Below are 14,481 nucleotides of genomic sequence, written 5' to 3'. Positions count from 1 at the left end.
TAAGCACCCAGACAACCTGAGCTGCCAATTTGGTTTTATGTTTGTGGCTTATCTAACCTCTCCTGAAATCATTAACCAGGCTAAAACTTGTACTTACAAATATGCCTTAAACAACTGCATATTCATAACTTTGTGTTTTCCCATGCCACTATCAATGTTTTGGAGCTACCCCATTGTGCAAATACCAAAATTCAGAATAACAAGAGTATTTTATTGTATAACATCTTGCACAACTCTGCAACATAGAATTAACATTCGTGGAATAGGTTAGCTGGAAGGACATGCATCAAGGAGATCAGTTCTGCCACAGTGAGAATATGAGGGGTGCTTTCTTCGTTTATGACATACAGAAAGGCAATTCTCAGCTAATTTCTTGTCAAGAAATTGAGTATCCTAATCAAGGCCAATATTAGTATGAAATGAGAGAATGGCCTGTAAAGACATGGAACTCATGTTGTTCATATTTACACACAGCAAAATCTATCCGCAGTCATGCAAATTAAACTGGATTACCGAACTCCTACAAATTCAAATAACTCTCATACTCACCTTCAAACTGAAGTAGCTAATAATAAATCACTAACACTGGAAAAGAAGACATGCACCTACTGCAGTTGAAAAATTGATAGCTTATCTATATACACTGACCTGGACATAGTTAGATAACAGCCTGGATTTTGCACCCAGGAGGAAAAGAATATTGGCTGCCTTTCATTATGCTTGCTTTAATTATGTTCACTGCTGCCCTCAGATTTTTGTGGGATTTTCAGTAGCAACAAACAGTTACTGGCTGCCAGAAACAGTGCTACATACTCTGCTTGAGATCTGAGACATGTGTGAACACACAGTGTCTCTTTAATCCATCAGACTTCATGCTGAGTAATACAGAACACAAGCAAAGAAGTTAACTTTAAATATTTCATTCAGTGTAAAGTCTTTTACAGAATACAGAAAACAAGTGCAAAGGATAAAGAGGAAGAAAGCAAATAAAGTGGATTGAGTACAGAGGAGAGAAATCTTCCATATACATATATAAAACATTTCATTTATTATGAAGGAATATTATTGTAAAAGTTCATTGTCAGCATCAGAAAAGTTCTTTGACAGTAAATACAACTCAACACGCAATCAAAAATTCACTTACAAACGAATGTACAAGATCCAACATCCACTGGCATGGATGACCTATGAATAAGGACTGTAACTTCATGACCTCAAATGTGTTTCAATGCTGGTGATGATTTTTATTGTAAAATCCAGGCTGTTATCTCTGAGGCCACAATTAATGTATCAAAAACTGAAACAAACCATACCACCAAAAGAAAAATACAAGACTTACAGCCACACTCTTCCCTAATTTCAGCTTTTGCAAATGGAAGTTCTGCCAGAAGACCTTTGATTTCATTCTTTGCAGCAGATTGATTTCTCTTCCGCTTCTTTGCTTTCAACCTCTTTTCTTTTGTTTCTTCTGTTTTTTCTGTTCCCTCAAGAACATCTATGTAACAGTAAAAGCCATTGAACAATTTTACAGTTAACAAGAGCATTTTGATAAAATTAATCCAATTGAATAAGTAAATGGGTTAAAGTAAGCAGTAATCTTTGGTCATTTGGAGTAAAACTAAGAAATTAAAGCAATGTGATTTACATACGTACAGGTTCGGAGGTGGCAGCCAGGACAGGATTTAATATTATACATGGAAGACTCCAATAGAAGATACACCAAAATTACTAGCCCGAATACTAAACTAAATTCAACTTTTAAAAATTGATGAACTTTTTAAAAATTTTACAGTTTCTTTAATCATATTTGCAAGAACAAGGTCTATTTAAACTAACTTTCCAGATCTTCATCCCAGGAAATAGCTGCACAATTTGTAAGCTGTAGAGGTTTTACAACACTTTAATAGTTATTATCATTCAGTTTCTTGCAGAAGTGTTTAAATGCTGACATTCTATTTCACTACTCAAGTAGGTATAAAAAAGATTGGATGGCACTAATTGATTGAGAGACAGTTTTCCCAGTGTCCCAGACAACTTTCATCCCTCAATCAAAAATCATTAGAACTGGCAATTACATAATTTTTCTCTTTGTTGCTTGCGGAATCTTACCCTAAACAAACTGGTTGACAAGATTTGCCTGTTTAATCACATTGACTACTTTCCAAAAACAACATTCATGCACTCTGGGATCTGCTGAGAATATGAAAGACATTATAAAACTATTTTTTTTCATTAATTGCATTGAACAGACACTTTATTCGGGTTCTTACTTGGCTCTGCACCACAAAATACTGCAGGGTCATAATAATGGATTGGTTTCTTGCAATGCTTTGTAACAAAAAAAAATTCTGCCGCATGGCATTGTTTACTCCTTGTGGGTATCTTAAAATCTGTCAAGTACAAACTGCAGCATAAACAAAAATGCTACTTACACAGTGCGAATTATGTGCAAAAGACTGTTTGCAAGCCGAACTGTCAAATTCATCAATCTCAGGTACCATTTAGAATCTGGTGATGAAATTGCAGTGGTTCTCAGAGTACAGTATTGTCTTCTATGTTACACAGTCAGGAGCACCAATTTTGTTTGGGTTTGTGTCCCATAAAGTTTTCACTACAATTCAGTAAGGTGTAATAGTGTGCACTTTAAAAGTGCATTGTGTCCAACAGAACTGTGGAACAGCATTGCATTGCGAGATGTATCTGACTTTAAAAACGCAAGTGGTGTTTTGAGAGCATATTTTGAGGTCTATCACACTTAGAACAGCATTGATAATTACAACTCGGTCGGTGATCACATTATTTTGAGGTGACACATAAAGATTACAAATGAAACGATGTCTACAACAAAGTAACAGGACAACAGAAAAGGTTTCAAATTATCAGTGTGATAATCTTAGCATTCTTGCAGCTTCAAAGAACAGAATTCACCAGCTATTTCAGTTTCATTCCATTACAGTAGTCCCAACAGTTCATCTTAATATTTCAAACCATACTCAAATAATTACAAGTAATGCATTTTCAATTACAATAAATCAAAATTAGGACCTACACGCAGACAGCTAACATATACTGTACAGCGCCACATCTTTCTCATCAGAAGATTATTTTAAAGTGGTCACATAGGAAAGTATTGTGTGTGTTCATTTATTTTCCCTTTATCATGAATAGCTCAAGCTTTGTATAATATACTCAAATAATTATTGCTTTGTTATGTTATCAACACTGAGTGATAAAATGTGACAGATGCCCAGATGGGACTATTTACTAATAATCCACTTAACCAGATTACACCTCAGTAAGCATTTGTTTAGAACCCTTCAGTCCTTCATTTGCTACGTCAGCTGTGGATACTTGCGCAGATGAACTTACAGCTATTTTCTCACACAATTCTACCTGCAACTTGAAATTAGTGTAGTGTAATAAAAGTTAAGAATGTGACAGAATCTGGATATAGAACATACAGATATTATATCTTAGTGAAGGAAGTGACTGCATGGATACAATAGATACAACTGACTCAAAAAGATCAGGCATTGAGGATTGCACACTGATTATATCATAAACTAGCTTAGCATCCCTCAGCCTAAAATATAAAATACATTTGCATATTTAGTGCCTTTCACAACCTCAGGATGTTCCAAAGCACATTACAGCAACGAAGAATTTTGAAGTACAGTTACTGTTGTAATGTAGGAAACACAGTAGTCAACTTGTGCACTGAGAGCTTCTATAAACAGTAATGAGATAGCCTATTCATATCATTACACTTATAACTCAACTTTGTCTGAAATTTCTTCCATTTGCTCAGAATCTTCAACTGCATTTCCATCTCATACAAAACAACACAAAAGCACATCACTTAAAAGCAATTCTAATTAAACAATCTTTTGCCCAGCCATCTGTCCATCACCATTTAGTCTTAAATCCTTTATCATGGTTGAATGTTCATGTACAATTATAATCTCATTAGAACAGTGGGTAAATACTATTTTAGAGGAAAAACCAAATTACTACAGTATATACGCTTGGACTGGTAAAAACCTGAGCATGGTTGAAATTCATTCCAGCTTCAGATGCCTTTCTCCTGCCAAACACAAAACACCCACATCTACAAACAAATCCCGATTCTCTGTGATCCAAAATGTGATGTTGTGTATTAAGTTATTTTGGATGTTAGGCCGCAAAATAAGCAAACTCTTACAAATGAGGTATGCACAGGTAAGGGTAAAGCTCATAACATGATCTAGCTCTGACTACCAATAGCTGAACTAATTTTGTTTGTTTAGTCAAATTTACTTTTAAAACATTTTGGTGCAAACGCTTTATGAAACCCAAAAATCTGAAAGACAGAATACACTCCCAAGTTTCCTGCATGTAGTTTCTGCCACATGGTACAACAACAGCCCTTCATACAAACAACTTCATTACGCCAATTCAGTTTGGGAACAATAGCCGAAAGCTTTGCTCCTGTTTATTGTGTTCACTTGATTGCTGCCAAACTGAAATGATTGCGTCCTGCAAGAGATCGTTTGGTTCCCACTACCACACTAATAATGTAATCTTTTGTTCTTCCTTTGGGAATGGGAATTGCAATAGCAGGTTTTGAGGTTCCAAGGCAGACAGTGTGATAGGACACAATACAGAAAATAGAATTTTAGTGGAGCTGAAATTTACCCAGAGAAACAGTGGCATAGTTAAGTCCGCATAGTCAATGAGATGGCTTTGGATAGAGGTGGCAGTAGGCAACATAATGCAATTGGAAACAACTAGCCTTTATGAGAGAGACAATAGACAATAGGTGCTGGAGTAGGCTATTCGGCCCTTCGAGCCAGCACTACCATTCATAATGATCATGGCTGATCATCCACAATCAGCATCCTGTTCCTGCCTTATCCCCATAACCCTTGATTCCACTATCTTTAAGAGCTCTATCCATCTCTTTCTTGAAAGTATCCAGAGACTTGGCTTCCACTGCCTTCTGGGGCAGAGCATTCCATATATCCACCACTCTCTGGGTGAAGAAGTTTTTCTTCAGCTCTGTTCTAAATGGCCTACCCCTTATTTTTAAACTGTTTCCTCTGGTTCTGGACTCCCCCATCAGCGGAAACATGCTTCCTGCCTCCAGAGTGTCCAATCCCTTAATAATCTTATACGTCTCAATCACATCCCCTCTCATCCTTCTAAACTCAAGTGTATACAAGCCCAGGCGCTCCAATCTTTCAACATATGATAGTCCCACCATTCTGGGAATTGACCTCGTGAACCTACGCTGCACTCCCTCAATAGCAAGAATGTCCTTCCTCAAATTTGGAGACCAAAACTGTACACAATACCCCAGGTGTGGTCTCACCAGGGCCCTGTAGAGCTGCAGAAGGACCTCTTTGCTCCTATACTCAATTCCTCTTGTTATGAAGGCCAGTATGCCATTAGCTTTCTTCACTGCCTGCTGTACCTGCATGCTTGCTTTCATTGACTGATGTACAAGAACACCTAGATCTTGTTGTACTTCCCGTTTACCTAACTTGACTACATTTAGATAGTAATCTTCCTTCCTGTACTTGCCACCAAAGTGTATAACCTCACATTTATCCACATTAAACTGTATCTGCCATGCATTCGTCCACTCACCTAGCCTGTCCAAGTCACCCTGTATTCTCATAACATCTTCCTCACATTACACCCTGCCACCCAGCTTTGTGTCATCAACAAATTTGCTAATATTACTTTTAATGTCTTCATCTATATCATTAATGTATATCATAAACAGCTGTGGTCCCAGCACCGAATCTTGTGGAACCCCACTGGTCACCGCCTACCATTCCAAAAGGGACCCGTTTATCACTACGCTTTGCTTCCTGTCAGCCAACCAATTTTCAATCCAAGTCAGTACTTTGCCCCCAATACCACGTCCGCTAATTTTGCTCACCAATCTCCTATGCAGGACTTTATCAAAGGCTTTCTGAAAGTCCAGGTACACTACATCCACTGGTTCTCCCTTGTCCATCTTCATAGATACATCCTCAAAAAATTCCAGAGGATTAGTCAAGCGCGATTTCCCCTTCGTAAATCCATGCTGACTCTGACCTATCCTGTTACTGCTATCCAAATGAGTCATAATTTCATCTTTTATAATTGACTCCAGCATCTTTCCCACCACTGACGTCAGGCTAACCAGTCTATAATTTCCTGTTTTCTATCTCCTGCCTTTCTTGAAAAGTGGGACAACATTAGACACCCTCCAATCCGTAGGAACTGATCCTGAATCTATAGAACCTTGGAAAATGATTACCAATGCGTCCACGATTTCTGGAGCCACCTCCTTAAGTACCCTGGGATGCAAACCATCAGGTCCCGGGGACTTATCTGCCTTCAGACCTAGCAATCTATCCAATACCATTTCCTGCCTAATATAAATTCCCTTCAGTTCATCCACTACCCTCGGTTCTTCAGCCGCTATTGCATCTGGGAGATTGCTTGTGTCTTCCCTAGTGAAGACAGATCCAAAGTACCTATTCAACTCTTCTGCCATTTCCTTGTTCCCCATAATAAATTCATTCTTTTCTGACTTCAAGGGCCCAATTTTAGTGTTAACTATTTTTTTCTTTTTACATACCTGAAAAAAACTTTCACTATCCTCCACTATATTTTTGACCAGTTTTCCTTCATAGCTCATTTTTTCCCTCGGTGTATTGCCTTTTTAGTTATCCGCTGTTGCTCTTTAAGTTTCCCAGTCCCCCGGCTTCCTGGTCATCTTTGCTATGTTATACTTCTTCTTTTTATCTTTATACAGTCCTTAGCTTCCCTCGTTGGCCATGGCCGCCCCTGCCTCCCCTTAGGATCTTTCTTCCTCTTTGGAATGAACCGATCCTGCATCTTCTGCATTATATCCAGAAATACCTGCCATTGTTGTTCCACTGTCATCCCTGCTATGGTATTGAACCACTGAACTTTGGCCAGCTCCTCCCTCATAGCTCCATAGTTCCCTTTATTCAACTGCAATACTGACCCTTCCGATTCTCCCTTCTCCCTCTCAAACTGCAGATTAAAACTTATCATATTATGGTCACTACCTCCTAATGGCTCCTTCACTTTGAGGTCCCTGATCAAATCCGGTTTGTTGCACAACACCAGATCCAGAATTGCCTCCTCCCTGGTAGGTTCCAGTACCAGCTGTTCTAAGCATCCATCTCAGAGGCACTCCACAAACTCCCTTTCTTGGGGTCCAGTACCATCCTGATTCTCCCATATTGAAATCTCCCATTACAACTATAGTGATACCTTTGCGAGAGGCCAATTTCAACTCTTGATTCAACTTGCACCCTACATCCTGACTGTTTGGGGGCCTGTAGCTAATTCCCATTTGGGTCCTTCTACCCTTAGGCTTTCTCAGCTCTATCCATACTGACTCTACATCTCCTGATTCTATGCCCCCCTCACAAGGGACTGAATATTATTCCTCACCAACAGGGCCACCCGATCCCCCTGCCCATCAGTCTGTCCTTTCGATAGCACGTATAGCCTTGAATATTCATTTCCCAGGCCCTGTCCACTTGGTGCCACATCTCAATTATCCACACAACATCGTACTTGCGAATTTCCAACTGAGCCTCAAGCTCATCCACCTTATTTCCTATGCGAAACACAGTCAAAAGTTCAGCTTGGATTGAACAAGATGCCAAACATACTAAGAGTTTGGCTCAACCAGGGTGATGACCAGGAAGGTGATACAAATGGCATCCAGGGTACAGAGGTTCTAGACCAGTGTAAAGTCAATGACTTAGCTGCTGGAAATTGGAAACTCTCCAAGATTGGAAGTCATACAAATTGTTCGACAATACAGAGACAATGCAGAGTCATGATGGAGAGTAAAAGTTGTGCGCTTTCAAAAATATCTGGTATCTGCACATGATGCTGTCAAGAAATAGCAGGTATGCGGCAAACAAGAGGTGTTCCTAGATAGGTGAGGGTGTAAGCAGGGTTGCCTTGACATCACAATTGGGATGTTTAGGCTGACAAGTATGAAAGCCACCATGCTAGACAACAGAGGAAAAACAGTGGAGAAGGACGGTGTCAACAGGAAAAATATACTGCAATTACAGTAAATTTTATTTGTAACTGATTGAGATTGTCACATCAGTAGTAGAATATATAGTTTATCTTACTCCTGTATTCCTTATGTTTGTCACCAGTGAGGGGAGGCACAGCATCAGATGGAGACAACATTTTGAAGCAAGGAGGTGGGATGAAGTCTCCAGACTTACTAACTTTCATGAGTAACTTTCTAAGATGCCTTTATACCACAGATACTTTGTAATTGGTTTCTGAGAGGATCAGAGTCTCCCCCTCTCTCAGTCCTACAAACATACATAATTAAAAAGGTTTTCCCGTTTTAAACCATTAAAACTCAGGTCTTAATAACAAACTGTTTCAAGAAAACACATTCTCCCAAATCAAATAGCAAAGACACTGCCTTTGCCCACCAGTTCCTATTACTCCTTCCTGAAGTGTTCAAAACTCATGATTGGGCAATTATTTTAGGCAGTATTTCTCTTTTCTCTTGACTCAACCTCACATTTTGAAAATGTTTCAAAATTTGCTTGAACAAAAACCATAAGAAAGAGTAGACCAAGGAGCCACTCAAGCCTGCTCTACTCTTCATTATGATCAAGGCTGATCTTTGGACTCGGCTCCACTTTCCAATCTGGTGCCCTGTTCAAATCGAAGAAATCAAAAAATTGCCTCTTTCAAATACAGCAGCAACAACTCCAAGTGGTAGAAAATTCCAAAGATTCATTGAAGATACCTCTCACTGCAATCCTAGATGATTAGCTGCTTATCCACAGAATTTTCCTCAGTGCTTGTTTGAGATGCCTTGACACTGGAAGTAACCGCTCATTGACTACCCTGTCAAAGACAAGTCTTGAACATTTCAATGAAATCACAGAATCCCTACAGTGTGGAAGAAGGCCATTTGGCCCATCGAGCCCACAATAACCCTCTGAAGAACATCCCACCCCTCCTCCATCCCTATTTCTTATTTCAGAAGTCCACACAGCACAGGCTTAATTTATTCAGCTTTGCATCATAGAACAATTCTCTCAGCCCAGGTGCCCAAATTAGCAAAGCTTCAGGGCACCATTTCTAACACAAGCAAGGCCAAAACTATACAATGTATTACAGTTGCAGAGTTCTCAAAATTCTGTACAAATTATTACAATACTTTCTTACTCATAATCTAAACCATGGCAAATCAGGGTCAACTTACCGCTTGCCTTCCTAACTGATAGCCATTCGTGTACATTAACTTTCTGTGCTTCTTACAAAACTACACTCAAGTCCCTCTGAACAATGTTTACAAGTTTCACACCTTTTCAAAAACATTGTTTCTTTATTCTTACGACCAAAGTGAATAACTTCATGTTTTCCCATTTTGTACCCTATCCGCTGTTTTGTTATCCACTCATTTGATTTGTCTATGTTTGCACTCTCCTCATAACTTCACTCCCACACAGCTTTGTACCACCGCAAAAATATACATTAATTTCTGTATCATTACATCATTATCACTGATTGTAAATAGCAGAGAACTGATGCTTGGAGCACTCCACTAGCCACAGTCTGTCAACTTGAAAGTGACCTATTTATCCACACTCTCTGCTTCCTGTTCATTAACAAATCCTCTATCCTTGCTGATACATTATCTTAAATTCACGAGCCCTTGTCTTGTGTACTTTTTGTGTGGCACCTTATCTTTTGGAAATCCACATATGGCATAACAACTAGCTTCCCTTTATCTATCAAATAAAAGTTTTGATGATGTGATGAGTACATTTGTATAACCGAACTTCACTTTCATAAAAACTGTGCCACGATTTTCTGAAAGATTTTTGTGATTTGCATACTAGGTTTTTGATATTGTTCAAACACAAATAAATGACCATATGACACAAGAGCAGAAAGAGGCCATTTGGGCCATTGGCCCATCGAATCTGCTCAACCTTTTAATCATAGATTCCTGATTAGTAAGGGGATCAATCTCTCTGAGTCTTAAATACACTCAATCACTTGTCCTCCACAGCCATCTGCAATAACAAGTTCCACAGGTTCGCCAACCTCTAGCTGAAGAAATTCCTCCTCATCTCAGTGTTAAACGCTGTCCTTTCACTGAAGCTTAGCCCTCCTACTCATGGGAACATCTTCTTCACATCCATTTTAACCAAGCCTCCCAGTATTTTCTAAGTTTCAACGAGATCCTTTCTGATCCTTCTTCACTGTCAATTTAGGGAAGGCAATGGCTTAATGGCATTATCGTTAGACTACGAATCCAGAATTCCAGGTAATGTTCTGGGGACCCAGATGCAAGTCCTGCCATGGCGGATGGCGGAAGTTGAATTCATTAAAAAATTAAATCTGAAATTAAAGAGTCTAATGATGACCATGAAGCCACTGCTGAATGTTGGAGAAACCCATCTCATTCATTAATGCCTTTTAAGGAAAGAAATCTGCCATCTTTATCCAGTTTAGCTAAATATGATGACAGCAATGTGGCTGATTCTCAACCGACCTCAATTACCGACTCTTCCTCATACATCAAGCCCCTTCTTCCGGGATCATTCTTATGAACTTCCGCTGGACCCCTCCAAGGCCAGGACATTCTTTCTTCAATACAGGACCTAAAACTGCTCCCAATATTCCAAATACAGTCTGACCAAAGCCTTTATCAGTCTCAGAAGTACATTGCTGCTTTTGTATTCTAGACCTCTTGAAATGAATGCCAACATCGCATTTGCCTCCCTAACGGTGAACCGAACCTGCATGTTAACCCTACGAAAATCCTGAACTTGGACTCTCAAAACCCACTGTGCTTCAGATTTCTGAAGCCTTTCCCCAGTCAGAAAATATTCTATGCCTATATTCTTCCTACCAAAGTACATAACCTAAAACGTTCCCGAATTGTATCTCATGTGCCATTTCTTTGTCCACTCTCCTGGCACTTTCAAGTCCTTTCTCAGCCTCCCCGCTTCCTCCACCTATCTTTGTATCATCGACAAACTTAGCAACAATGCCCTCAGTTCCTTCATCCAAATTGTTAATGTATACTGAGAGTAGTTGTGGTCTCAACATGAACCCTTGTAAAACTCCACAAATTATCAGTTGCCATCCTGAAAAAACAAATCCCTTTATCCCTTCCCTTCTGCCAGTTGGCCAATCCTTTACCCATGTCAATACCTTTCCCCAGCCCTATGGGCTCTTACTTTATTTAGCAGCCTCCTGTTTGGCACCTTGTCAAAGGCCATCTGGAAATTCAAATAGATCACGTCCATCAGCTCTCCTTTGTCTAACTTGCTTGTTGACTCGTCAAAGAATTCTAACAGATTTGTCAGGCAGACCTCCTCGCAAGTAAACCGTGCTGACTCAGTCCTATTGGACAGCATTGAGTTCATATGGATGATGATGGGATAGTGTAGGGGGATGGGCTTAGATTAGTTCACAGGTCGGCGCAACATCGAGGGCCAAAGGGCCTGTTCTGCACTGTATTGTTCTATGTTCTATTTTACCATGCATTTCCAAGTGCTCCACAATCCCTTCCTTAATAACAGGCTCTCAAATCTTACTAATGACTGAGGTCAGGCTAATCTGCTGATAGTTTCCCATCTTCTGCCTCCCTCCCTTCTTAATTAGGAGTTACATTATCCGTTTTACAGCCCTCGGGGACCTTCCGTCACTTGTGATTCCTCAAAGATCACCTCCACAATCTCTTCAGCTGTCTCCTTCAGAACACTGGGCTGTAATCTGTCTGCTCCAGGTTATTTATCCACCTTCAGACCTTTCAGTTTCCCAGCACCTCCTTGTTAGTGATGTCCACTACACTCACCTCGGCCCCCAACTCCGTTGAAGTTCTGGTACGCTAGGTGTCTTCCACTGTGAAGACTGACACAAAGTACCTACTCAGTCGTCCACCATTTCTTTCTTGCTCATTACTGCTACTCCAAACTCATTTTCCAGTGGTCCGATGCTCACTCTTGTATCTCTCTTAACTTTTATATGTCTTAAGAAAACTTTTGTAACCTTCTTTTATATTACTATATACCTGTGTTTACCCTGCTGGATTACCTTCCAATCAACTGGTCAGCTCCCCCCTCAAGCCCTATGTTACAGGCAGACATTGAGACTGAAATATTCTATGATTTGACTATCTGACATGTTTGTGATAATGGCACAGAAACTGACTGCGCTACGTATGCTCAGACTGTAGGCATTCTCTTTAGCTAATGACATCACTACTCCAGGCAAAAAATACTAAATCCAAGCCCAGTGATTTGGAAGGTGCGAGGCATTTATGTAAAAACTTTAATGAAACAATTCAAACCAATAATCAAAACAGAATTCATTTGGTAAATTTTCTATTTAAATTCATTTTATAAATCATATCTGAAATCAGAAATTTCAGTTTGAAATTAGAAACATGTCCTCCAAATAAGCCATTTGGATTGACTAAATTGGTGCTTCAATGAATAACTGCAGTAAAGATTTGTGACATAGGTTGCCATTGAAAATTCCTGTATGAAAATTTATAATGTTGAAAATTCACAGAAAGTAACTCAATGGAGATTGTGTATTAAAGTATGTAGCATTTTATATATATGATCCACCATTTAGAAGTATCACCACAAGCAGGCCCGACAAAGCACAGTAGTAATGTGACACAGCGTAAGTACAGATCCTTTTCCTCACTATGATTAATGCCACAGCTGATATTTTATATTATAGACCAACATTAAATGTACAAAATTGTGCACATAAATGTAGCAAATCTTGTCAGATGATAATGTGTAGTTTCAGAAAAAAATGTTTTTGTGCTTCAATTATAAATGGTTCAAAAACGTTATGAATAAACGTTTCTTAAATCATGAAAAGAAAGCATTCATGATTTCAATATGTTATGAGTGATTCTCACCATTTTGCAGACAGCCTTTATCATTTGAATCTGAAAGTAACCAGCCTGAGTTAGCAGGCGAATCCCCGACGCAAGTTGCAGGCTCAAGTGTTAACTCTGCCTGATGTTCTTCGTTGCTTTGCTGATCACAATCGATAAGCATCATTGTATTATCTTCTTCCGTATTTGAAGACACTGCTTCCATTGCCCTAAAAAATAGTGAACACAAGGGCTGTATTGCAAAGTACCTGGTGTCCGGTTCACACACTTTAAAAATAGGTCTCAGAAGTAAAACTGAATAATGGCGTACAAAGTTTAAAAGATAAAAGACCAAGCTTTTTTCCAAACAATGCGTTGTTTTGGAACACTTGAATTTATCGGGCCAGTCCAACTTCATAAAACATCGAGATAATGCAAACTTTCCAGAACACTGGACGTCCCGCTTCTCCGCAGGAGCACTGCAAGGTATGCAAGCTGCAAGTTGCAAACATGTTGACCTTTCACATTCTAATTCTGGCACATGAATCACACAACACTCGTTTCCAGAAGCCAGGTCCAAACTACAGCCAGAGTAAGTCGCGGGCAAAGGGGGCCAGCAGCTCCACGTTCTCCCAGTGCTCGGCGACAGCGGCGGCGGGGACGTGCTGCACGAGTACCTGAAGGTCCTGCTGGCGTCCGGATCTCCCCTGCGGCATGTTGCAAACAGACCGACAGATGAGAAGCAGGAGCGGATACGGCCGAGCATTGACCGTTAGAACCTGCTGGACGCGGGAGACGCCGGACTCTGGTCTCGCGTCCGAAGTCCAAAAGGCGCGAGCGGCCCCGGGCCCGGGTTCCAGTCGCGGATGGTCCTCCAGCTACGGCGGCGCGCGAGGGCCGCACGCGGGCTCCTTGTTTGTCGCACGCGGTCACGTTCGGACGCTGTACCCAGGCTCTGTTTGCTGCAGCCTCAGGTGCGATAGCGGCACAGCCACTCACTAAAGTCGCCCACAGTCAGAATGTCAATCAAATGCTCCCACGCACGGCACAGGTTTTCCCAAGTTTTTAACTAAGACATGTGCAGACTGTATTCTATGGGTCTTGTACTGCTACAATAAACAACGAGATAAGCAATTTCAGTTCTTACTGAATAGCAAGTAATGGAGTAGGGTCAGATGATGCAGAATCTGTGTGGGTAGAATTAAGAAACCGCAAAGGTGGAAAAACCACAAAGAAAGTTACCTACAAGATATCAAACAGTAGTCAGGATTTGAGGCACAAAATACAACAGGACATAGAAAACTTTTTAAGAAAGGCAAGGTTACAGTGAACATGGAGAATTTCAATATGCAGGTCATTGAATATATTTAAGACAGAGATAGGTTCTTGATTGTTAAGGGGATCAAGAGTTATGAGAAGAAAGGAGAAAGGGGTTGAGAAACTTAACAGCCATGATTGAATGGCAGAGCAGACTTAATGGGCTGAATGGCCTAATTACTGCTCCTGTGTCTTATGATCTTCAGTTCTCTCCTATAGAAGGCTATGAAGGCCAAGTCAGAAATAGA

The 14,481-nt window shown here is 40.1% G+C and overlaps 1 protein-coding gene across 5 annotated transcripts in view; it reads right to left on the bottom strand.

Annotated features, from left to right (window-relative positions):
• The window catches only part of LOC125452490 (A-kinase anchor protein 7-like), a 163,150-nt gene extending 149,113 nt beyond the window's left edge, over window positions 1–14,037 (bottom strand). For 2 of the 5 annotated variants that reach the window (XM_048530982.2, XM_048530983.2), the window contains exons 1-2: window positions 12,959–14,037; window positions 1,340–1,495 (exon numbers count right to left, since the gene is read on the bottom strand). In XM_048530982.2, coding sequence (XP_048386939.1) covers window positions 1,340–1,495; window positions 12,959–13,682 — 880 coding nt within the window. In that variant the 5' untranslated portion in view covers window positions 13,683–14,037. The remainder of the gene's footprint in view (window positions 1–1,339; window positions 1,496–12,958) is intronic. The other 3 variants (XM_048530984.2, XM_048530981.2, XM_048530980.2) reach the window with 3 other exon arrangements.
• Between the last annotated feature and the right edge of the window lie 444 nt (window positions 14,038–14,481).

Source organism: Stegostoma tigrinum, chromosome 4 (genome assembly GCF_030684315.1).
Source record: "Stegostoma tigrinum isolate sSteTig4 chromosome 4, sSteTig4.hap1, whole genome shotgun sequence".
In the NCBI taxonomy this organism is placed as follows: Eukaryota; Metazoa; Chordata; class Chondrichthyes; order Orectolobiformes; family Stegostomatidae; genus Stegostoma; species Stegostoma tigrinum.
This window is presented reverse-complemented; position numbering and strand designations above follow the sequence as displayed.